General features: G+C 43.7%; 1 protein-coding gene and 1 long non-coding RNA gene across 4 annotated transcripts in view; one reads left to right on the forward strand and one right to left on the reverse strand.

Annotated features, from left to right (window-relative positions):
• The window catches only part of ANP32B (acidic nuclear phosphoprotein 32 family member B), a 26,665-nt gene extending 15,931 nt beyond the window's left edge, over positions 1-10,734 (forward strand). For 2 of the 3 annotated variants that reach the window (XM_045468914.1, XM_045468916.1), the window contains 4 exons: positions 5,074-5,263; positions 7,871-7,995; positions 9,226-9,295; positions 10,263-10,734. In XM_045468914.1, coding sequence (XP_045324870.1) covers positions 5,074-5,263; positions 7,871-7,995; positions 9,226-9,295; positions 10,263-10,351 — 474 coding nt within the window. In that variant the 3' untranslated portion in view covers positions 10,352-10,734. The remainder of the gene's footprint in view (positions 1-5,073; positions 5,264-7,870; positions 7,996-9,225; positions 9,296-10,262) is intronic. The other variant, XM_045468915.1, reaches the window with a different exon arrangement.
• LOC123593276 lies at positions 9,034-24,318 on the reverse strand. Its single transcript, XR_006710228.1, has 3 exons — positions 24,032-24,318; positions 21,605-21,723; positions 9,034-9,324 (listed from the first exon to the last, which is right to left on the reverse strand). It is a non-coding gene; the product is annotated as an uncharacterized LOC123593276 (long non-coding RNA).
• Between the last annotated feature and the right edge of the window lie 13 nt (positions 24,319-24,331).

Genomic DNA, 24,331 nt, shown 5'->3' on the forward strand with positions numbered 1-24,331 from the left:
CCCCGGACTGGCCAGGCTATTCTATACTGTTATACTTTTATAGAAAAAGCTATTCATACTGGTGGCATATCTGAGTTGTAGGTGGAACAGTCCAAGGACAGCTCCAGTAAGTTTTAGGTCTTCTAATTGATTTTGTGCCCCAGCTGGATTGCTGTTGGCTAAAGTTTTGCATGGGAATTGCAAAATCCTCCTCAGTCTTACATACTAGGATAAGCTATGAAAAGATAAGTTTAAGTGCCAGTTGAGTTGCAGGCTCACTGTGTGACCTTGGGCAAATTGTTTCTTCTCCCTGGGCCTCAGTTTCCTCACTTATGAAGCAGGAAGGCTAATAATCCCTGCCTTACCTTACTTAGAAGTTCTGAGAATAAAATAAGGTAATACTCTTAACTCTGCTTTGTAAGTCGGGAAACTGTACTAATGGGGGTCCAGTCCATGTGGAGATTGTAGGCCAAAAAAGAGCTGGAGACAGAGGTTAATGCAAGGTGTGGGGCAGCCTCCCAAGCTGTTCTGTTTGGCTGCCACCTGGAAATTTCTATGAATTTAAGATTGTTAAGTGACTGATTTCTCTATGATATTCTGTAAATTTGGCATATATACAGAATTCCATTTTAATATGGCTAATGGAACTCCAGCTTGTTTCATACTATCCAAAGAAGCTGTGGCTTCTTACTGTTTTTATGTATACATAAAGTCAAGTGTTTCCATTTGACTCACCTTACAAATGTTAATTGGAAGAGGTTTATGTAAGCATATAGGAGGTGTCTCAAGATCTGGAAGAGTAGAACCCAAGAGGATAAGGCATCTTTCTCTACTATCTCTTTCAATTCTGATGTCACAATACATTAAAATATTTGGGTTTCACATCACTTGTACAGAATGCTTTATTAGTATTTCAAGGAAGGGAAGGTAGTTAAATTGTGACTTCTTTTAACAAAGGATTTCCTGCCAGAATTACAGCATCTTTTCCCTTCTAATCAATAATTAAGGCTCTACTCCAATGTAGGCTAAATTGCCTTTTATTGAGTCCCTTTATTTTTATGTTTCATTAAGTGGACCACATTTAGCTCATATTTCTCAAATGTTTAGGAGCCTGTTTCTTAGCTTTGCTTCATGAATTTTGTCCCCTTTTCTGTTACAGGTACACCCCAGGTACTTGGGCTCCTTCCTTTTTTACTGGTTCTATTCTTTTCCTCCAAACCAGTCCCCATTTCCAATATTTAAGCAAACATTTATTGAGTTTTGCTGTATTTGAGGACATTAACATTTGCCCAATGTGTCCTCCTAGAACCCAGAGAAAAGAGAAGAGCTGTACCTCTTTTAGAGATGAGGAAACCAAGTTTAGAGAGTTTAAATAATTACTCAGTGGCCACATATCTAGCGATTCAAATCCAACTCTGCCAATCTTTCCACTGCCTTTGGGACCTATTCTTTTTACCTACAAATTTATTTCATACCCAAATTGACCTTAAACTGGGAATTCCAACAGGAGTACTAAAGTAAGTGCTGGTGTCTCCCAGTTGACAGGCTACACCAAGCCTTTATTGTTTATGTGTCAATGATAGGCCTATCGATTCACAGTCATTGTGAGCGTAAGAACACCTTTTTTCTAGAACAGAGTGCCACACAGTACCTTCTCATGCTGGATGACTGGCTGTTGCCTAATTCTTATGCCAACTGGAGTCCTCTTTGATGTTTCACCAGAAGCCTTTGTCAGTGTCCTAGCACACAGAGGCAGAGCAGAAGCAAACCTTGTATGGGATTTGTTTTCTTGGGTGTTCTGACCTGGTCATTGATGAATGAGGGCCATTTGGTGGTTGTGAAAGTCTCAGTCCCCAAGGACAGTGAAGAATGAGAAATAATCATAATTGTATTTACCGTTTTTAGAGGATCTGTTACATATCATACACTGTAGTAGATGCTTTATGTGTGTTGTCTCATTAGTATTCCTCAAAAAATATTTCTACAAATAGAATAGAAATAACATGGCCCTCATTTTACATATGAGGAAGCTGAGGCTTGGGAGAGTCTGAATCCCTTGTCCAGAGTCACACACTTGGCTAGCCAGTGACAGAGCCACAGTGCTGCACACCCCGCGTGGAAAAGCCTGGGCTCCTGCCATTCTTCTGAACTTGTTGTTCACATTCCTACGGGTGTTAGGGTAGGTCTCCGGAAGTTATATCCCTGAGTAAAAAAAAAGCTGTAGGAGAAGGTGAAGGGGGGGAATGTTGGGTCCATTTTGTCTTCTGAAAGTTTTCTTCAATGGGAAAAACACCATCCTCATCCTCATTAACCACGTACATTTTGAACACCGTCTACTTTGAGCCCAGTTCTTACAGTCAATGCAATGATTGTGAATGCCTCTGCTTGCTACAGGGACATTAATCGAGAGACAAAGAAGGCATCAATTCAAACTTCCTTGGACACCTTTTTTAAGAGACCTGGGCCATCCAAACCATCCCCCAAAGCCCTTCTAAATTCTAAGAAGGCAAGCAAAATTATTGTTAATAAAATGTTTAATGTTTATTATGGCTAGCCTATTAGTTTTAGGCCAAATTTCTGGTATGGTAGCATTCTGATTTTTGGGTTTCTTTTTTGTTTTTGTTTTTTTTAGCAGTATTTACACATTACATTGGGGTCCTGAATAATCTGTGGGTAGTATGTTTGGGGCCTTAAAGCACAATTTTAATATTTTAAGCAATTCTGGAGTACTACAATTACTTGGAATTTTGTTATTTGCTTTCACTTCGTTTTCTAGCATACTGTTTGGCATGTTTGAATTATTCATAACGGGTCCTTTTCTTAAGTAGCCAAAAACCTCACAGATACATGGAGTTTCAGTAATAGGTGAGCCGTGGAGGCCTGTCTACTGTGATAGTAGATGGAATTAGAGAAAGGGCTTGAGGCACTGTAGAACATTAAAGATTAGGGGTTGTATGTATTTTTATGCATCCATTTCCCGAGTATAATTTTGAGAAGTGAATGGCTCGTTCCTTGAGTAAAGAATTTTTAGACTTTGGGAAAGCTGCCTAAATTTACTTGTGGTTATATCTTAGCTGGTATAGAGTCAACCTTTTTGTGATGAGAAAAGAGTTCCCAGTGTGTCAGCTAGTTGTCTGGGGTGGTATTTCGACGTTTTTTTCCCTCTTTGGCAAGAAGTCCTACCTGGGCTTCTGGAGGTCAGGGCCTGCCCAGTGGGGAACCTAATCTGAAAGCTACACAACATAAAAGCAGCTCTCCCTGTCATTAGAAGTTCGGGGACAGCTTTCTTATGACCTCAGGGGACTAACTTACATAAGCACAGTATTTGATCCATAAACTCTTGGATCATTGTACATTGGTGTTTTGAGGAGTGCATTTGCCTGTTGCCGTAACCCTGTTCGGTGTTCCCTGCCTGGCTGTCTGTTCCCAAGGGCTGCTCAGTGAAAATAAAACACGTGTAGGAACCTCTTTGACCAGGAAGATGAAGATTCTGTAAGTGCAGGGGTCAGCCACCCTTTCCTCTACAGGGCCAGATAGTAGATCTGTTGGGCTTCTGAGGCCATACAGTCTCTGTTGCAACTACTCAGCTTTGCCGTGATTGTGGCACAAAAGAAGCTGTACATGATACATGGCCGAGTTACAATGAAACATGTTTTACAAAAACAGGCAGTGGACCAGGATGGGCCAGTTGATTTTTGCCAAGCCCTGCTTTAGGGCAAAGATTTTTAAATAATTTTGTAACTCTCCAGAATTAGTCAGATACCTCAACTCCTGATGACAAGGTTTTTTTCATCTACATTTCTTCCCAGGTTCTTGTAAATGTTGAAATAGTTTTCCCAATAAAACATCAAAGCCTTCAAACGATGTTTATGTTTTCCAACTCAACTTTACACAGAGATCCTCTTAGTTTTTTTGTGTTAGTACTACTTTCTCAGAGAATACCAAGCTTTTTCTCCTGATTCAGAACCATTAAAAGTGACATTTATGAAGCTATATGTCATATGCCCTCCGGGCTTATTGGCCATATTCTAGAGGGCTCCAGGCTACATGCTGCTTCATGTTTTATGTTTGCTTTTTAAACACTTGTCCCTCTTCTCCTTCCTGAGAGGCTCTGCTGTACTTCTGCTGCTCTTTCCTTACTTGCCTATAATATACTACCTCTGCCCTCCCAATGTCTTCTTTCACCTTGAGTCACAACTTAGTAGAGCTGGGATAGAAATACTAGTACACAGTTGTAATAACAAATGAATCTCTGAGTAAAACAAATGGACAGTTTCTTATCTACTTTGGCTACTCAGAGCACTTTCCTTGGCCCAAGCTTTAAATCTCAACTATTTTGTGTTTCAGATAGAAGACAAAGTTCTAAACAAATGAGGTATTGCCACAAAATTTCAGGGTATGGTAAAATCAGAAGAATTTTATATCAGAAAGCTCTGGTAATAGTATTGATCTCCCCGCCTCCCCCCAAATTAAAAAAGAGTAATGTTCCTCTCCTGAAGTTTCAACTCTGAGTGCCCCCCACCCTTTCCCCAGCCTGTACTGCCTCCTCTCTTCCTGGAGAGTAACCGTATCACTACACTTTGTGCTTTATTATATTCCGTTCTCTAGTGTTTCACATTTGTGTCTTCGAATAGAAATCTCAACTACCTTAAGATTGAATTGATTGATTGAGTGAATTTTTTTCCCATCCTGTCACCCCAGAGCTTTGAAGACTAGGCTTGATATCCATCAAGTTCTTACTGACTATTGAGTTACTTAGATGTTAAAACTTAAGTTTTGAACCAAATTTATTGAACCTGTTTGATTTGTCTCATACAGTGAAAAGATCTAGTTTAAATATTTTTTCAAATTTATTTTTCTTAAAACTACTAATGCTGCCAGAAAAAGACCATTCTCTGAGAAGGTAGATGTAGAAGGTAAAATCTGGTGACTTACTATAAAGGTTGCAAAGGACTTGAAATGTTTTCCTGAGTATAAAACTGAGTTGGTAGCAGCTAACTGAACAGAGCCTAGAATTTTACCTCTTTGAGAGATGGGTTTTGTTGCTTATGTGCCTTTGGTTTAGAAAGTATGTTTTTTGATCCTTTTCTTCAGAAAAAGTTGGAATATCTGAAAAGCCTGGATCTGTTTAACTGTGAGGTTACTAACCTGAATGACTACCGAGAGAGTGTCTTTAAGCTCCTGCCTCAGTTGACCTACCTGGATGGCTATGACCGAGAGGATCGGGAAGCGCCTGACTCAGATGCCGAGGTGGATGGTGTGGATGAAGAAGAGGAGGATGAAGGTGAGTGGCCATAACATCCAGTGAACCTAATTTTTGCCTTTCAAAGGTCATGAGGAAGCTCCAGAATGTTGTTGTTATGGAGAAAAATAGTACGCATGTGTATAGGCATTCCATTAATTTGGGATTAGGACTTCTGTTGAATTTTAAGAAGCCCTTGGGACATTGAAGCCTTCAAATGATTCGAAATAAAAATGGCTTGTTAGCTAGTTAGTCTTGAATTTGGAGAGATCATAGACTGTGCCCTAACATATTGAAGTAATTGTGGTTTACCCTTTACTAAAAGGACCATCATCTCTCATGTCTCCCTGCCTGTTCTAGTTATTCCCCTTTCTTGGTTACTGTTTGACTTAATCCTCACAAACTACGCTCTGTCAGCACTTCCAGATTGCACTTCCTGATGCCCGTGAGCTAGGTTAGGTTTCCGTGTGTGCTAAAGCATCCCCTCATTTACTTCTTTCATAACCTGTCTCTCTGCTGTTCTTGTCCCTTTGAGCTATGCTATTACGATCTTCTTGGGTAGGAACTATCTTTTTCATCTTTATTCACAAGGCCTAGCACTTCGTAGATACTAGGTACATGTCCGTTATATCCAAATGTAAATAAAGCAGCTTTCCTTGCATGGTGACCCACTGATTCTGAGCCACTTAGGATAAATAGTTTCTCGCCTCTCCACTGGCTTAAAAGGAAGCAGAGCGATCACTTTTCACATAAGTCAGCATGAAGAAAACTTACTCTCAGAATTCCTGATGTTGCTGGAATCTGGTATTACTGTATTTGAAGCATTATTTTAAATGTCTTTTTCTTTAAAGATAAAAATCCACAAAAAGAAATGAGCAAGAAAAGTAGAGGAGGAAATCTATCAGGCAGCTTGGGTGCAAATTAATAGTGTAGTACTCTGGTAGCACTTTTGCAGTTTTATGGCAGATTTGAGACAAGGTAATAAAGGGTGGGATGTAGGTTGTGAAGTGGACACAGAATAGGACATCTCCCTTTGTTCCAAATGTTCACTTACTCCCTTGACTTGCAGGTTCTCCGTTATTCCTGAAAACCATTTGTGCCTTTTTGTCTATTTAATTAAGCTCACTTTAAACAGGTTGAATGGCTGTGTGTGCAGGAGCATGTACGGAAATTACTTGGAGGGTGGAGAGCAGCTCCTGAGAGGGAGTATCAGTCAGGCAACAAATTTGCGCATTTCTTAGGTGTCGGGCACTGAGGTATATAGTTCTGAAGGTAAAAACCAGACTTGGTTCCTGTCTTCTTGGTGCTTACTGTCTACTGAGAAGAGAAGTGTTAAATAATCACAAGTGAGTAAAGCATGAGGTAAGGAGAAGCATCAGGTGCTTCTGTAAGAGCTTGTGAGCTGGGATTAGGAGGTCTGGTGAGTCTACCTTGGAGAAGTGTGATGTTTAGGGGTGCCTGGGTGGCTCAGTTGAGCGCCCAATCCCCTGCTTTTTTTTTTTTTTCCCTTTTTTTAAGTTTATTTTTTTGAGAGAGATAGCGAGCAAGGGAGGGGCAGAAAGAAAGAGGGAGACAGAGAATCCTAAGTAGGCTCTGTGCTGTCATCACAGAGCCTGATGCAGGACTCAAACTCAGGAACTATGAGATTGTGTGACCTGAACTGAAACCAAGAGTCGGATGCTTAATTAACTCAGCCTCTGAGGCTCCCCGAGCGTCCAACTGTTGATTTCCGCTCAGATTGTGATCTCATGGTTTGTGTGTTCAAGCCCCGTATTGGGCTCTGTCCTCACTGCTCAGAGCCTGCTTTGGATCCTGTCTCCCCTTTTCTGGCCCTCTCCTGTCCATATGCTGTCTCTCAAAAAGAAATAAACATTAAAAATCAATTAAGAAAAAAGTGATGTTTAACTGAGACCCAGGTGTTTGAATCAGTGTTAGCCAAGCAGAGAAGAAAGGGAAGAATATGCAGAGACTAGGAAGCAGGACATCACAGCGAGCTTCAGGACCAGGAGAGGTAAGAACTGGTTGCCTAGAGGCCTGAGCCAAATGGAGTAGAGACGCAGAGGGTGCAGGTACCTCTCAGCCTGCCTCTTATTTCCTTCCTCTCACAGGGTTATTACTCTCTTAGATTCCTCATCTGGCAGCTGGCTTTATGGTGATGCCCTTCCCTCAGAGAAGGAGCTCATTATTTATTTATTTTGGGAGGGGGGGGTAACTTTTTACTATGGAAAATTTCAGACCTAGACAAAGATAGGAATAATAGCAAAGTGAACTTTCATGTTCCCATCATTCAGCTTCAACAATCACTGATTTGTGGCTGATCTTATTTTATACATACACATCCCTACCCACTTCCCCCTTCCTTATTTTGAAGCAAATCCCAGAGATAATATCATTTCATCACTGACTGTTGTAGCATACATCTAGTCCGCCAGGACTCCTGGTCTCCAGATGTAATGGCATCATGATGGACAAAGGGACTGAGTTGCAGCAGCCTGGGAGAAAGGGGGCGACCAAGGGGCATGGGTTTCCCGGACGTTGGTGTAGCACAGCATTTGTTCTGTGGCTCAACCTGAAGTGCCCCAGCACCTTAGCAGGTGTGCCTTATGGGCCATCAAGGGTGTTTAATGAATTCCTTTGGACTGTTTTCAGAAGGAGAAGATGAGGAGGACGAGGAGGATGAGGATGGTGAGGAGGAAGAGTTTGATGATGAAGACGATGAAGATGAAGACGAAGATGTAGAAGGGGAAGATGATGAAGACGAAGTCAGTGGGGAGGTTGGTGCAACTATGTTTGCTGCTCTGTTTCCTATTTGTAGTTAAAAATGTGGGTGATTTTATTTTGTATTGTTTTTAAGAAAAAGGAAAGAAAAGAAAAAGGACTTCCAATGCAATTAGTAAACTTGTAAATAGACCATTAACAGTTTCATGGTTAATTCCTGTTCCCCCCTTTTAGTAAATACTAAGTGAAATGCTTGGCTCTGTGGACTTATCAGTCTTGACCCTTTAACTTATTGGGAGGAAGTAGTGAGTTGGGTGTTCATTCCATAGGATGAGAAAACTGGAAATGTTGAGAGCTGATGTCTGGTCTGTCCCTTCTGTTGTGTTGAAGAAGGGACAGGAGGGTATGTTTACCAAGTCTGAACCTGTTCTTGTATGTTGAGCCTAATTCGGTAAATACGTTCTATGATTGCCGTTTTCAAGATTTGGGGATGTAAAGTTAAACAAGAATGTGGTCCTGCCTTGAAAGAGCAGGTAGTCTAGTTTATGGGACACCCAGTAATATAGTATCTTTGAGGAGCTGACTGCCAGGGAGGACAAGAGAAAGGATTGACCTAACTTTGACAGACCTCAGGGAGGTCATGAAGATAGGCAAAGAAAATGAAATGTCATCAAAAAGCATGTTCTTTGTAGTACAAAAAAAGTAAGGCTGAGCATTTATGTAATCTCATAGGTATTTAATGAAATTAAGTTCCTAAAAGGTTTTTATAAGGATGGGAATACAGAGAGTTTTGTCTGAACCTGTTCTAAAATTAAAAATTTTTAGGGGCGCCTCTGTAGCTCAGTCGGTTAAGCATCCGACTTCAGCTCAGATCATGATCTCACAGTTCGTGGGTTTGAGCCCGCAGCCTGCTTTGGATTCTGTGTCTCCCTCTCTCTGTGCCCCTCCTCGTGCTGTCTCTCTGTTTCTTGGGGGGAAAAAATGAGTAAACATTAAAAAAATAACAAAAAATTTTTAATCATTTCTCGAATTATCCATTATAAATAGTATATTAAATAAACATGTCTGGCAAATAAAATGCTTACTTCTGAAAAGCAGTTTTTAAAGAAAATTTTAATTCATTTATTCAGAAAAACGAACAGATCTCAGAACATTAAAGCAGATAAAGATAATATTAAAGTTTTCTCCTTGGTGAATTTTTACATTTATTGGCAAGTTGTTTTTCTCTTTGTACGTCTCAGCTTGGCAGATCAACCTAATAGTGGTTGCTATTTACTGTTCTTTAGGAAGAAGAATTTGGACATGATGGAGAAGTTGATGAAGATGAAGACGAGGAGGATGAAGATGAAGATGAAGGTGGGTCTGATGCACGCACGTTGGTCCTCCTAAGTTAAAAGTCATGGGGAAATGTCCATGAATTTAGAATTTTAAAACTACAGGGAACAAAATAAAATTCCCTTTGCCCTGGTGGTCTTCACAGGGGCTTATATAGCCCTGTCAGTGAGCCTGTGCTGGTACAGACCTCCTGCTCTATGGTGATTAATAATGCCTGTCTGCAGGCAGGAGGCTGGCCTTCAGTCCCGCACTTTAAATGTGTTTTTAGACCCCATCATTTGGGTTACTGCCACACAGGAGATTTCTGGTTTTGGAATTCTCTCTTTTGACAAAAAGTCTTTCTAATTAGATCATAATTTTTGCAGAGTATATAAATAGTACCTTTCCAGTTTTATTACAGTTAATTCTTTTTCCCTACCACAGCCAAAACCAGTGAAACACCTGTTTATTACTCATTGAGAGTATAGATTCTCCTACCTGTATAGGTTTCAGTGTACCAGATTATTTGCTCTGCTTTCCATTGGTTCATACTTTCTCAACATCTGCTCTCTGTGCCAGGTACTGGACCAGATTTTACATTGAATACAAGAGTTGGGGTCCAGTACCTGCCTTCAAGGAGCTTTCTGAAACATAATGCAAATTTAAGTAATTTTATTGACATAGCCATGAATTTTTACTAATTGGAAAGAACAGGATGATGTATAGGTGTTTTTGGCTCAAATACCTAAGAATTCTAAGAAATACGTTTTGAGTTAATATTAACTTGCTACATTTTGAGTCATCTTTTAGATGGCAGCTTAAAGTTGAGAAAACTGGGTTAACCTTGCTGTCATTTGAAATGCTCCTGTGCATTTTGTCCTTCTTAAAATCGACAACCTACCAATTTGATCAGTCTTAACATTTTTTTCATCTCCCAACCATCAGAAGTTCATTGTTGTTACCTCCGTTAGCAGTAACTTAGACAAATGCCTTTCCCATTGTCTTAAAGTGAATTTTTGTTATTGTGCAGAGGAGGAAGAAAGTGGGAAAGGTGAAAAGAGGAAGAGAGAAACAGACGATGAAGGAGAAGATGATTAAGACCCCAAATAACTTGCAAAAAAAGAACTGTTCAGTATTGGTTGGACTGCTCATACGGATTTGGTAGCTGTTTAAAAAAAAAAAAAGGTAGCTGTGATACAAACCCCAGGATACCCACCCACCCAAAGAGCCAAAGAATAGTTCCTGTGACATTCCACCTTCCTCCATTTAGTCCCTCTTGGAAATTCACCACCAAGCTTGGGGACTTCACCCCAACAAAATTGTAAGCGTTTGTTAGGTTTTCGTGTAAGACTCTTGCTGTAGCGTGGATAGCTGTGATTGGTGAGTCAACCGTCTGTGGCTACCAGTTACACCGAGACTGTAACAGCATTTTTACTTTCTGTACAACAAAGAAGCTTTGTAAATAAAATCTTAACATTTTGGGTCTGTTTTTTCATGCTTTTCTTTTCTTTTTAATGAGATTTTTTTTTTACATTAGGACATTTTGTGTGTCAACTGCCAAAAAAGTATTTTTAAGAATTTAAGTGAAATAAACACGTTCCTCTTTGGTAAAGCCTAGTTGTATGCTTACATTTTTAAATTAGACTTTAATTGTAAGCTCATGTTAAAACACGACAGAACTGGTTTCTCTGGCATTTGTATGTATTAGGTGGTGGTTGAGAGGAAATGCACAAGTGTATAGGATCTTTGAACACTTAAATTTGATTCTCATTTCTCTACTGTGGGAGTAGACTATTACTTATTTGTTTATAAATTTTCATTTTTGAGAGAGAGAGCGTACACGAGTGGGGGAGGGTAAGAGAGAGGGAGATAGAGAGAGGATCCTAAGCAGGCTCTGCACTGAGAGCAGAGAGCCGGACGCAGGGCTCAAACTCATGAACCATGAGGTTATGACCTTAGCCAAAGTCAGCCGCTTATCCAACTGAGCAACCCAGGCAGGTGCCCTGGGAGTAGACTGGTTTTTTTTTTTTTTTAATCGTTTGTTTATTTTTAAGAGATAGAGCATGAGTGGGGGAGGGGCAGAAAGAGGGCGAGACACAGAATCCTAAGCAGGTTCCAGGCTCTGAGCTGTCAGCACAGAACCCAACACGGGACTCAAACCCACAAACCATGAGATCATGACCTGGGCTGAAGTCAGACGCTTAACCGATTGAGCCACCCAGGCACCCCTAGACTTTTTTAAAACAACATTTGAAATTCAGTGCTCTGGAGTCCCTGAAAGCCAATAAAAAATGTTAGGTTCAAGTAACAGGTGAGTTAAGAAAAAAAACAGTATAAAGGGAAAAGCCTTACTCAGGGTTCTGGGAGATCCTAATTCTAATTACTGCCTCTGCCAGTGGTTTCCTCTATAACCTTGTGTTGACCTCTGGATCACCTCCCAGTCTGTAAAATTGAGGGGGTGTGACCAAATGGCTTCTGAAGTCTCTTGTAGCACTGATGGTCTGTGACCCTCAATGACAGGAAGGTCTGAAGAAAAAAAATGGGCTTTGCATCAAGGCCAAAACACGTAGGGTTTGACTGACAAGTGAACAGAGTATGGTTTGTTATCAAGACAGGCGTGCTAAAGAGGAATGACATGTGAAAAGCCTTGCCAAGGAAGCGGGTAGGCACTGCCCAAGGTCAACTCAGCTTTTCCAGAAGATGGAAATTTTCTCTATTCTTAAAGATCCTAAAGGGATTTGGGGGAGGGGTAAGATGTTCAGCAGTCTGCGTGTTCAATGGCTCAACCATTTAATAGATACGTGACTTTGTTGTCAATGTTTTTTGTAGTAGAAGATTTGAGGATTCTTTTAGCAAATCTTAACACTATAAGCTACTGATATGAGTAGGGTTTTTATGCATAGAAGTAGTGTTAAAGATTGGAATCTGAGTGTGTAGAAAAAGTTACATAGTGTCAATGGTACTCCCAAATCGTGTACTTTAAAATTGAAGTCTCTAGGCTATAAAGTGGAGTTTGCTTCTTGCTAAGGAAATTCCAAAAAATTAAATTTTTATTTCTGGTTTAACGGGTACTACTATATTTTCTTCAGCCACAAGGCCTTTGCCATTTGGCAAATCTTCGAACATTATAAAGCAATTTCTTCCGTACCCAGGTTTTGCATATATTGCCAAATATCAAACAGTAACTTTGGATGATTGTTTTCCTGCCTCTTTAAGTTTACAGAATTTTTCCAGTATCTACCAAAGCACTTAGGCTGTGCCAGACTCCCTAGCTGGACAAGTGGGAGAGGGCTGGGATGGAGACAAGCGAGCTGTTGGATATGCTCACAGTAACTAGTAGGGAAGAGAAGACAGACGCAGGAGTGATACTTAACTAGTACCTGCAGCTAGAGCTCCGGTAAGTGTGAGAGTAATACAGAGACTGGAAAGATGGCATCCATCTAGAAGGATTGGGAATGTCTACTAGAAAAAATATTTCAGCCGTACATGCTGCCACTACAGGTTTAGAAATAAAACGGTTTAGAAGAGGAATGGGGGAAGGAGGGAGGAGCATGATGAACAGGGGTCTGAGGTTGGCACCTGATAAGTACCTTTAGATTCAAATGGGCAAGTTTGCCTAGAGGATGGGTAAGAATACAGGAATGGCAGGTGAGACTGCAGCACTAATTTGGGACTTCTAGGGAGCCTTTGAAGGTCATTCATTCTTGGGCATTCACTTTGTAAAATGTCAGTTTGACCTACTACATGTGGCCGGTGAAGATGTCTGGGAAATTACCAAGCCAGGTTTTCATTTCTATCATTTTTTTTTTTTTTTTTAAATAGGGTTCTCCAGAAGTCTGTGACATGCTGCCCTCTGGGAGGGCCTTGAGGCTCACCTGCTCTTGACTAAAGATTATTTTTAAATTGTTGACAAGCAAGCATTTTGGTGATGAGGCCACAGAGTGGACCCTATTTCTGGAGTTGTCTCCCATCTGAAGGAGACCCTCACTGAGCAGGTTTGCTTCCAGCTTTTGCAGTAAATGTGAGTTATCAACTGTCTAAACTGGGTGGGAGCTGTGTTGGGCTGGATGGCTGGTCTCACCTTGCTTGTGCGGGGCGTAGGTGGAGTGGGTCTCTTCCTCACACCTGCCCTCCAGCCACAGCAGCTGCTCTCTCCCTGTGTAATATGTTGGAATGTCTTGATTGCATCTGAAACATTTGTAAATAAAAAGGAACCAATACTCATTGTGGAGACGAGGAAACTGAGGCACAGGCAAGTGAATCAAGGACTAGCCCAAGGTTTCCTGGTGAAGTGAAAGAACCTGGCCTAGAAGCCACATGGCCCAGTTTTCAACTTGGTGCTCTTACCTTTAGTTTTCTCATTCTGCTCCAGGAATCCAAGCCCAAGAGTGCTGGCCACTTCTGACAGGAATGCAGAAGCATTGTGTAAGACGCTAGTCCCCACTCCTCACCGGCATGAGGACTCCTGACCAGTGCCCGCATGAGGGTAGTTAACGACAGTCCCATGTTTCCATTCTGGCATTCCTATTTGGGCTACACTACACTACCCCCAGAGAAAGGTGAGACAGAACCATGAAGGTGGTTCCACCCTTAGGCCATGACCTTCCCTTTTCTCCAGCCCTGTCAAGTGGTGCTGACATCAATTTTAATGAGGCTGATGATACCGCTGTGTTGACAGTTTGAAAAGGGAGTCAAGTTACCAGCTGACTTAGACATAAGCTTAGGTCGGCCAAACAGTTGCTCTGCAGGAAAACCACCAAGATTGCAGCAAGTGTAGAAATTCTTCCTAGAGCCAATTAGGTCAGCCTCATAATCTCTGACCAAGTATCTTATAACTTGTCCCAGAGGTATTGGGAGGGCATATAGAGAAAGAAAATTACCCTTGGAGCTATTCTGTCTGATGAAAGGGACTTCACTCCAGGGCAGGAGGGGTTTGTGACGAGATGGGTATCCATTAAGGCACTGCCCCACCTCAACCCTAGAGAAGCAGGAGTGGTACTTGGTGAGGAAGGTCTCAGAATCCAGAGACCCTGTTTTAGCCCCAGCCTGGCCACTGGCTGGCATTTGGCCCCCTCCCCACAGCACTTCCTTTCTGTGAGTCTCCAGTTCCTCAGCTGAAATTACAGGGCCTGAACTAAAATGAGCTTACAGCTCTCTTCCAGCTGTACAGATCTGAATGGGGTACAATCCCAAGTTCTCTTCAGCAACAGGAATCCTTCAGTTACTCCTGCTTTACTCCGTTACCCCAGAGCCCTTCCAAGGAGTAGGTAAGGGTTTGAACTGATAGAAAATGTCAGCTTTGTTTTAGGCTGATGGAGTAAAAGGGATAGACCGGTAGCTGGAGACCAGTGAGGAGGCCAGATGTGGGCTGCACCTCTAGGACTGATGAGTGAGATATCTTCCAAAAACTGCAATAGAAATATTAGCGGGACACCTGGGTGGCTCAGTTGGTTAAGCGTCCCACTTCGGCTCAGGTCACGATCTCCAGTTTGAGCCCTGCGTTGGACTCTGCTGTCAGCACGGAGCCTGCTCCAGATCCTGAGTCTCCCCTACCTCTCCCTATCCCTACCCCCACTCGTTCTCTCTCTCTCGCTCTCTCCCTTCCTCCCTCCCTCTCCCTCTCTCTCAAAATAAATAAACTTAAAAAAAAAAAGAGAAAGAAAAATCCTGGTAAATACGCCTTGACCAGTCCGACTACTCAGTGTTCTGGAAGTAACTTTGCAGACTCATCAGCATGAGCAGGATGTATATCTGCCACTAGAGGGCACTAATGCTTCCAGTCAAGGAGCAGATGGCCATTTATTGAGAGGATTATTTTTTTAATCCTCAAACCCTGTGAAATAATAAACTGTAATCCCCATTTTACAGATGTGGAAACTGAAGTAGCAGGAGGTGAAGTGCACTGGGGCACCTGGGTGGCCCAGTCCTCAAGGGTCTGACCCTTGATTTCGGCTCAGGTCATGATCTCAGGGTTTGGGGTTGAGCCCCGTGTCAGGCTCCACACTGGGCATGAAGCCTACTTAAGGTTCTTTCCCTCTGCCCCTCTCCCCTGCTCCCATTCGCTCTCTCAAAACACACACACACACACACACACACACACACACACACACACACACACAAAACAGAACAGATGAAGTTCCTTATCCAGAGTCATGTAGCCAGTAAATAGCTAGCCTGGCTGGGATCCTAATCCAGCTATGCCCAAATCCAAAGCTTCTCCTCTCTATGAATGTGCCTCTTTAGGGCTTTCTGGCTCCAGACTCTGTTCTGGTAAGTGGGCATATTTCTTCCTCCTCACTCTGGGACAAAGTAGAGGCTGGCTAACCACACCCTGTTGGTTCCAGAGGTTCAGGACCGAGTGTAAGGTTTTCAGAGCTGGAGACGTAAAATGCTTGGGGGGGGGGGGGGTGGGCAGGGGGCAGGCAAACTGAGCATTCTGCAAATACAGTCCCCGTTTTTAACCATTTTGTGTTGTGGAAGGCAGTCCTGTCATATACCACTTTGGTGAACTTGCTAAAGACCCTTTGCAATCTTGGAATTCTGTTCTCCCATTTGTAAATTGGGAGTGCTTTGCTGTTCTCTCTGCTGAGTGTGAAAGTGCTTGATGCCCATGAGGGGTAACTTCTTCAGAAGACCTGGGAACAGCCTATGCCATTGGCCTCTGTTTGTGGTCGACTAAGCTAAGCGTGCATGTGACCAGCTGTGCACCTACGAGCTGCTGTAGCAGTTGAATGAGAAGCGGGCAGCTTAGCAGGGCAGTAGCCTGGCACTGAGGGATTCTGGGAGTGGATGGCAGGACCCTGGGGAAACTTGAGAAGTCCATAGGACCCCAGCCAGCTCCTGGGTTGGGAACTCCTGTCCAGCTCTTGGCTTTGTGCATTCCAGGGACCAGGTCATCTTCCACCTTGTCTCTGATTGGCCTTTAGGTTCCTCTCTTGCTGGGGCATCAGACCATTGTTTCCCTGCTTCCGGAGCCACCCAGTGCCCCCCAGGACTACCTGTCTAAATCCTACGAACAATCACCCTGCCACCCTGACCGGCTCCAGTCTGACCAGTCCTGAGCCCCACTTCTGACAAAAGAAATGCTGGCCCCGGTGTGTTCATGGCACACTACAATTTGTATGGCTCTTACATGCCCATTATCTTACTCAAGGAGGTAGCGTGAGGATTCTGACCCCATCTTTCAGATGAGGGAATTGAGGCTCAGAGTGACTGTTGTAAGACCCCAGAGTGCAGAGCAAGACCGGCTTCTCTTCCCACTTTGTGCTCTTCCCGGAGAATAGCGGGCTGGTGTGAGAGAGCTAACGGGGGCTACTAGACCAGGTCCACTGGACTTGGGAGAAGCTCATGTGGGTGGTAACTTTTGAAATCCAGAGCTCTCAGTGATGCAGGTGCTTCAGTAGGTGGCAGATAGAGGGAAAAAGAAGAAATGAAGCTGAGGAAATCCACGTTCCCACGTCATGGGCCACTTGAGACCAATCTTTCAGTGTCCCATCCTGGACCTGTCATCCCTACGCTGCTCACCCCAGAGACACACACAAAACCTCCCCACCTTTCCAGCCTCACTCCCTGCCCCTCAGTCCCCACAAGTCCTTCCTGGCCCAGCCATCTGCATGTTCCTGCACGGGACTTGTTCATTCTTCCTCCACCTGCATGAGCAAAACCCACCCCATCTTCAAGAACCTCCAGAAAGGTGTTAGCCTCCCCATTGGCCTGCAGCCAGGGTTTCTTCCCTGGGGTCCTCATTTGATGGCCTTGGTGACTTGCTCTCACCATCCTGGCACTGGCTTCTCTGCTCCCTGTCTCCTTCACTGCAGATAGTGGTGCTTTGGCTACGTGTGCACTAGCCATTGCTGTGCCTCACGCTGGCACTCCGTGCACATTTCCTCGATGACCCAGTGTATTAGTGTCCTGGGGCCTCCATAATAAAATACCACAAACTAGGTGGCTTGAACAACAGAAATGTGTCATCTCACGGTTCTGGATGCTAGAAATCCAAAATCAAGGTGTCAGCAGGGTTGATTCCTCCGACGGCCATGGGGAAAGGATTTGGTCCATGCCTCTCTCCTTGGCTTATAGACCTCATCTCCTCCCTGTGCCACTTTCCATGGAGTTCTCTTTCTGTACATGTTGGTGTGAAAATTCTCCTTTTTTATAAGGACACTAGTCACCTTGGATTAGGGCCCACCCTAATGACTTCATCTTAACTACTTGCATTTGCAAAGATGCTATTTCCAAACAAGGTCACATTCTGAGGTGCTAGATGTTAGGACTTCAACAGACGCATTTGTGGAGGACACAATTCAATTCATAACACCAAATGAGTGAATTGTGAAAACCTCTGGGCAGAGAATGGCTGTCAGGTGTTTAGTTCCCCCTCCCCCACCATCTCCCTTTGGGTGTTTGGATATACAAGCAATGTGATTAAAAGGAGGGCCTGAGAACTCTGGTTTTGAGAGCACAGTCAAACCCTGATTTGCCTCCCATCAGTTTTGTGATCTTGTGTGACAGTTATTTCAAACCACATTTCTCTTCCGTATTAATTCACATTATTCAAACCATATTTCTCTTTTAAACCGTATTAATTCACATTAATTATCTTACCCTCCTTTAAACCCAACCAGAAAAATGAGTATATTTTGAGGAACAGAGGGCCAAAGTGGCAGCAGATAATACAGATCAGTACAAGGAAGTCTTGTATTGACCCCAAAATCAGGGACCACCAATCTGGAACTAACAAAGTTCTATCTCTAGACACCTATGGGAACCTAAAATGCCAAGAAATCCAAGCTCCCTAAAGAAGAAACGAGATCTCTTCTACTTGAATCCCTCTGCTAATGCTGGAGCCCCCGCCTTGTAACATGCCTGACTTTAGTTGGATGCCTTGGTGATGGGGAGCTCACTCCTTATAAGCCAATATATTCCATCTTAGAAAAACAAAGTTCTTTATCTCTAGAATAATAAGGCATCTTTATCTTTTATTATTATTTAGTTAGGTAAGCAGTCTTTGTAAAAAACTCCTAAGATTTAAAAAAATTTTCTTTTAATTTTTTGAGAGAGAGAGAGAGACAGAACATGAGCGGGGAAGGGGGAGAGAGAGGGAGACACAGAATCTGAAGCAGGCTCTAGGCTCTGAGCTGTCAGCACAGAGCCCGATGCGAGGCTCGAACTCATGAACTGTGAGATCATGACCTGAGCCGAAGCTGGACGCTTAACCAACTGAGCCATCCAGGTGCCCCTATACAAAACTCTTGTTTATCCAAATTTCTAACATTCTTGGGCCTATGGAGCCACGGGGAGGGGGGGGGGGAAACTAATCCAGCTTTTTCAGTGGAGTCCTGTAAATATTTGATGATATCCATCATGCCCCTGCAACATCCAACCTCTTTTCCCCAAAATTTATCTCATTTGAATGTTCTTGCAAGTTTCAACTAATGAATACCCCATGACGAGATCCCAGTGTCAGGTTCATCCATGTTATAGCATGCATTAGTAGTTCATTCCTTTCTTTTCCCATAATAGTCTATTGTATGGCTATATTACATTTTATTTATATTTGTGTAGACATGTTTTCATTTTCTTGGGTATATGTGAGGAGTGGAATTGCTGGGGCATATGTTTACTCTGTGTTTAACCTTCTGAAGAACTGCCAACTGTTTTCCAAAGCAACTGCACCATTTTACATTCCCAGCAGCAGTGTCTAAGGGTGCCTATGTCTCCATGTCCTTGTGATCTGTCTTTCTGATTCTAGACATCCTCATGAGTGTGAGTTGGAATCTCATTGTGGTTTTGTGGCTAATGATGTTGAGCATCTTTTCATGTGCTTATTTGCTGGAATAGTATCTTTTTTTAAAAAAAATTTTTAATGTTTATTTTTGAGAGAGAGAGACAGCATGAGTGGGGGAAGAGCAGAGAAAGAGGGAGACAGAATCCAAAGCAGGCTCCAGGCTCTGAACTGTCAGCACAGAGCCTGATGCGGGGCTCGAACCCACGAACTGTAGATCATGACCTTAGCTGAAGTCAGATGCTTAACAGACTGAGCCACCCGGGTGCCCCTGGAATAGTATCTTTTTAAAAAAATGTTTATTTGGGAGGGGGGAGAAGGGCAAAGAGAATTCCAGGTAGGCTCCACGCTGTCAGCACAAAGCCCAATGCAGGACTCAATTCCACAACCGTGAGATCATGACTTGAGCTGAAATCAGGAGTCAGCTGCGTAACCGACTAAACCACCCAGGCTCTCTAATATTTTTTTTTTTTTTTTGTAGTTTATTTATTTTGAGAGAGAGAGCAGGGGAGGAGCAGAGAGAGACAGGGAGGGAGAGAATCCCAAACAGGCTCTGCGATGTCAGTGCAGAGCCCCATGAGGAGCGTGATCTTATGAACTGTGAGATCATGACCTGAGCTGAAACCAAGAGTATGATGCTTAACCATCTGAGCTTCCCAGACACCCCTGGGATAGTATCTTTTAGCACGTGTCTGGATCAATCTGGTTGTCCTCAGGTTGACAGTATCCATGGTTGAGACGGGGTTGCTATGGGGCATTCTGAGCTACTGGGGCTGTTTTTAGAAATGGCTGTGAGCTGAGCAGACAACCAGGGAGAAGACTTTGTCTGGGCTGGTGATGAATGTCTGGGAGTTGCCCATGAGGACACATGAGATCTTAAAACCCAGTGAAGAGATAAGATTGCCAACATCTCTAAGTGTGAGGGGAGAAGAATTAAAGTTCTTAAAGCTTTGGGGACTCTTGGAAGTTAAAGGTGAGAAGAGCAAGTAGAGACACATCCTAGAGATCCACTATCCTAATTTGGGAGATAAGGCTGCTGACTGTCCGGATGAGGTCTGAGGGTAGGGAAGGTCCCAGGAGGCCACAGGCAGTGGAAACAGACCAGGGAATCAGAGTTCAGGAATGAGACCACTATCTGGGTGGACAGGTCTGGGTTGTTAGGGGTCTCACACATTTCTTCTGCTGCAATCCTCACTCCTGCCCTCTGGTGGTGTTTGCCTGCCTGTGGCAGGAAGTTGAAAAGTTCTTCCTCTGGAAGGGGCAGAGCTGAGAGTGGAACCCAGGCCTGACTTATTCCAAACCCTGTTTGGAAAGTCCTGCTTTTTCCAGGACAATGTTCTGTCTCAGTCTCATGTGGTGACCCGACATAGGAAGAGATTGTTATCATTTGGAAGGAATTTGGGATGGGGTTTGCACCTTAAATATCAACTCTTCAGAAAGACTCTTCCTGGGTGTGCCTTGGTGGCTTATTTGGTTGAGCATCCCACTCTTGATTTAGGCTTGGGTCATGATGTCACAGTCATGGCATCGGGCTCTGTGTGGAGTATGGAGCCTTCTTGAGATTCTCTCTCTCCCTCTCCCTCTGTCCCTCCCTCCTCCACTTTGCACTCTCTCTCTCTGTCTCTCTCTCTCTCTCAAAAAAAAAAAAAAGACTCTTTATGACTCCCCATGCAAAGAAGCCCCCCCCCCTTGTTAGTCTTACCAGCACTCAACTTTTTTTCATTGCCCTTATTATTATAATTCATGATTTTATATTGTTAAATAAAGAAAACCATAGGCCCCAAATGGTGTCACATAGACCAAGTTCCCAAACCAGGGCTTAGTACCCAATCTAATTGCAGTTTCAAACCCTCCTCCACCCCCCACTGAAATGTGGTCTTAACAGGTCAGGAAATTTTTCTTTCCATGAGAAGCAATGAAATCTGCCACCTGGGTTCTCTCCATCCCCCAAAGAAAGATGAGGTGATCTGCACGATAAGATACCTTGTTTTTCCCTAGCAAGCAGCCTTCTCTGGAGCAATCCTTTTCTTTCATGAGTACCTTTCTTGCCCCACTCTCTGTCTAGAAAAACCTTTCATTTTGTACAATTCCTCTACTTGCTAGAGGGAGTGCTGCACAATTCATGAACTGTTTCATAAACCCCGGTAGATCTTAAAATTTACTTTTTGAAGATCTTTATTGTAAACTACAAGTTGCAAGAAAACTCTTTGTTCCCCATTTTATTCCTGGTGCCTGGCGAGGTGCCTGACATACTAGGCACTCAGAAATTATTTGTTGAATGGGGGGTGAGGTCGCATTTGGAAAACGGAGGCAGGTAAGATGTGTATACACAGGTCAAAATTCTCTGAGGGAGTCAGTATGAGCTGACTTCTACCTTCCATACCCCCCAGGGTGTGATGGTGGGCTTATTTTCTCAGGAACAGTAGAAAAATGATGTTTATGTCACAGGGATGGGGACCAAGGTTGAGGAAGCAGGAAGTAGGTGTGGGTGGGAGTGTGACTAGCAAGGGTGCCTGTAAATGGAACAACTGAGAAACTTGGGAGTATCAGACACTTTGGTCACTTACCACCAGGTCCTTGGCGGCTGGGGTTGGGAAACTTGGGTGGATCAACAATTCACTTCTTCCTCAGAGGAACTTTCCAGAAGGCTGACTTCAGGAGCAACCCAGGGAACAGTCATGTTTGCCTAAGATTGAATGTGGCCCGAGGAATAAACATATGAAGTCAGCTATGCCTCAGTATTCATGCCATCTTTCCTTTTCTGCACTTGGGCACTGAGAAAATATTTATTGGCACCTATTAAGTGCTAAGAAATTGTGTGCTTGGTGCTAGGGATATAGTCAGAAACAGTCCAGGTCTGCTCTCAAGGAGCTCCTGGCCCTGCAGGACACTTATAATTCAAGGAAGGATCTAAGCAACATATGGGCAGAGGTATGGACTATCTTGTTCACCATGGTATCCCTAGGCTATTCGTGCTGAGCAGGTGCTCCAAATGGTTCCCAACCCAAAGAAGTTCACAATCTAAAGAGAAGACAGACGAGACGAGGCGCAGTTACCATAAGAGATAATAAGTGGGCAAATAAGAGTCTTTTGGGAGCCCAGAGAAGATTGTTGGGGAGACCCGAGAAGAATCTGAGAGGAAGTGACTTCTATATTAATGGACCAGAAGGTGGTCAGTCATGGCTCAGTACATGGAGGTGGAGGAGTGGGAAGCCTACAGGCTCAGAAAACAGCCTATGCCAAGGCCTGGAGGTAAGAAAACATGACGCTTTAGGGGAACCCAAAATAGTTCAGTGTAGCTAGAGCACAGAATGGCAAATGATTAGGTAGTATTACCACGTGGTAGGATGCTTTATAGGGACCAACTTAAGAAGGGGCTTAGCATAGTAGGGCTGACCCCTGGAGCCTCAGACCCAGGAGTCTCAGGTCTGGGAACTGGGTCTCCCTCCTCTACCTTGATCCCCATGACCCAGCACTCTGGGTTACCCCAGTTTCTGCAATGCTAAGTTCTTCCTTGCCCTCTCTTGCCAATAACAGAAAAAAAAAAAAAATCCCTCATTGGTTTTGTTTTTAAGACCTTCCCACATGCTCTCACCCATTTATATATATTGAACATTGGTTCATTACCCAAGCAGAAAACGCCTCAGAAAGCTCTGGAAACTGGCTTTTTAAAAAGGGAGAATGAAATAAAAAATTTGTCTTTTTCTCCTTACTCTAGTAAGTTATATAGCACTACTCTAATTTACCGAAGGCTTTTATGTCATCACAAATGACATCAGCCTAATTTGCTTTTGTGGCGTGGTTGTATTTTTAAACGTGGTTTCACCTTTTTTCCCTTTAATTTTCACTTATTCACAAAGTATTCAAAACCATAATGGTTTTCTTTAGCATGAAGTTCCTGAGTTACTTTAGCGCTGCGTTTAATTTTCTCTGTAGTCAGGGTCTGTTGCTCAGCCTCACCCAGAGGTTGACTGTCAGTTAAACTTGACAGAACACATGTGCCATCCGGTCTAGCATATCACGGATGAGTGAACCCCTCTTTCCTTTGGTTGCTTCCTCCTGCCCTCCAAAGGTGCACTTCTTCAAAACCCCTCAACTCTGGGACCCTGTTTAGCCCAGGGTCCATTTGCCATCTGCTTTAACAACCAATGTGACTCAGAAAAGGTCTATTTTTGTCCTGTCTGCTTCCTCACCTCCCTTGGCCAACAAATCTGCTATCTCCAGCAGATCCCCAAGTCTCCTGGTCTCTTCTTCCTTATTCTCCTGGACTGCACTGGGCCTTTGACCCTGTGGGTCTCCCCACCTCAGGACCACCCTAGTTCTATCACCTGTTTCTAGTCTCTTTTCTCCATTCCTGCCTTCCCATCTGCCCAGGCTCATTCTTCTGTACGCTCTCTCCGCCAGCAGTCTAACTACCCTTGGTCTTGGTCTTGCTCTGAATGGCTCAGGTTTCTCTCTGGCCCAGACCGCTACTCTGAGCCTCAGCCCTGCCTTTCCTCCTACCTGGTAAGCAGTTTCACCTGCATATTTATACTAACATGTCTTCTCGCCTTCCACCTGGAGGTGCCACCTCCTTACCTTTATCTTAGTGTTACTTTGCTCATCAGTTCTGGTAAGTCAAGCTGGAAATCAGTGTTTTTTTTCTTTTCTCCAAACTGCCTCTTATTTCTGAACTTTGTCTGCAACTTAACAACATATTGCAACAGCCCTAGACTGAGAGGCAGTCCAGGGTCCTGGTCCCAGCTCTGCTCAGGCTTTCCGGGTGGCTTTGGGCAAGTCAGTGGAACTTTTTGAACCTGTTGCCTCTCATATAACAGGAATGGAGACCACTTACTGAAACCTTACTACAGGCCAAGTACCGTGAGCAGGGCTTTCTATACATCATCTCACGAATCTATATCATTTTCCCATTTCATGGAAAAAAGAAAACGTTCAGAGAGACTATTCACGATCAAGAGCCGGTTAGTGGGAGGGGCTGTGCTCAAACCACCCACCTCAGTAAGTCCACCTCCAGAATCCGTTTTTTCCATTACACCGCAGGGCTCACTCTCCCCACGCCCAAGGCAGCCGTCACCTCCCCAACCCCTCTTCGGGAATATTTGCTAACGTGTGCACGCAGGGACGCTGCAACCAGGAGTGGGGGCCCTGGTTTCCTTGCCATGAGCCTAGAGCCCAGATCTCGCGAACAGAGCCTGCTGGGTTTTCCCTTCCCACCGCAACGCCTATCTTACGGGTGGCTCCGCCCCCTGCCTCGATTGGCTGGCGGGATCGAGGTGGGGCCCGCGGATTGGCTG

Source organism: Leopardus geoffroyi, chromosome D4 (assembly GCF_018350155.1).
Source record: "Leopardus geoffroyi isolate Oge1 chromosome D4, O.geoffroyi_Oge1_pat1.0, whole genome shotgun sequence".
Taxonomy (NCBI): Eukaryota; Metazoa; Chordata; class Mammalia; order Carnivora; family Felidae; genus Leopardus; species Leopardus geoffroyi.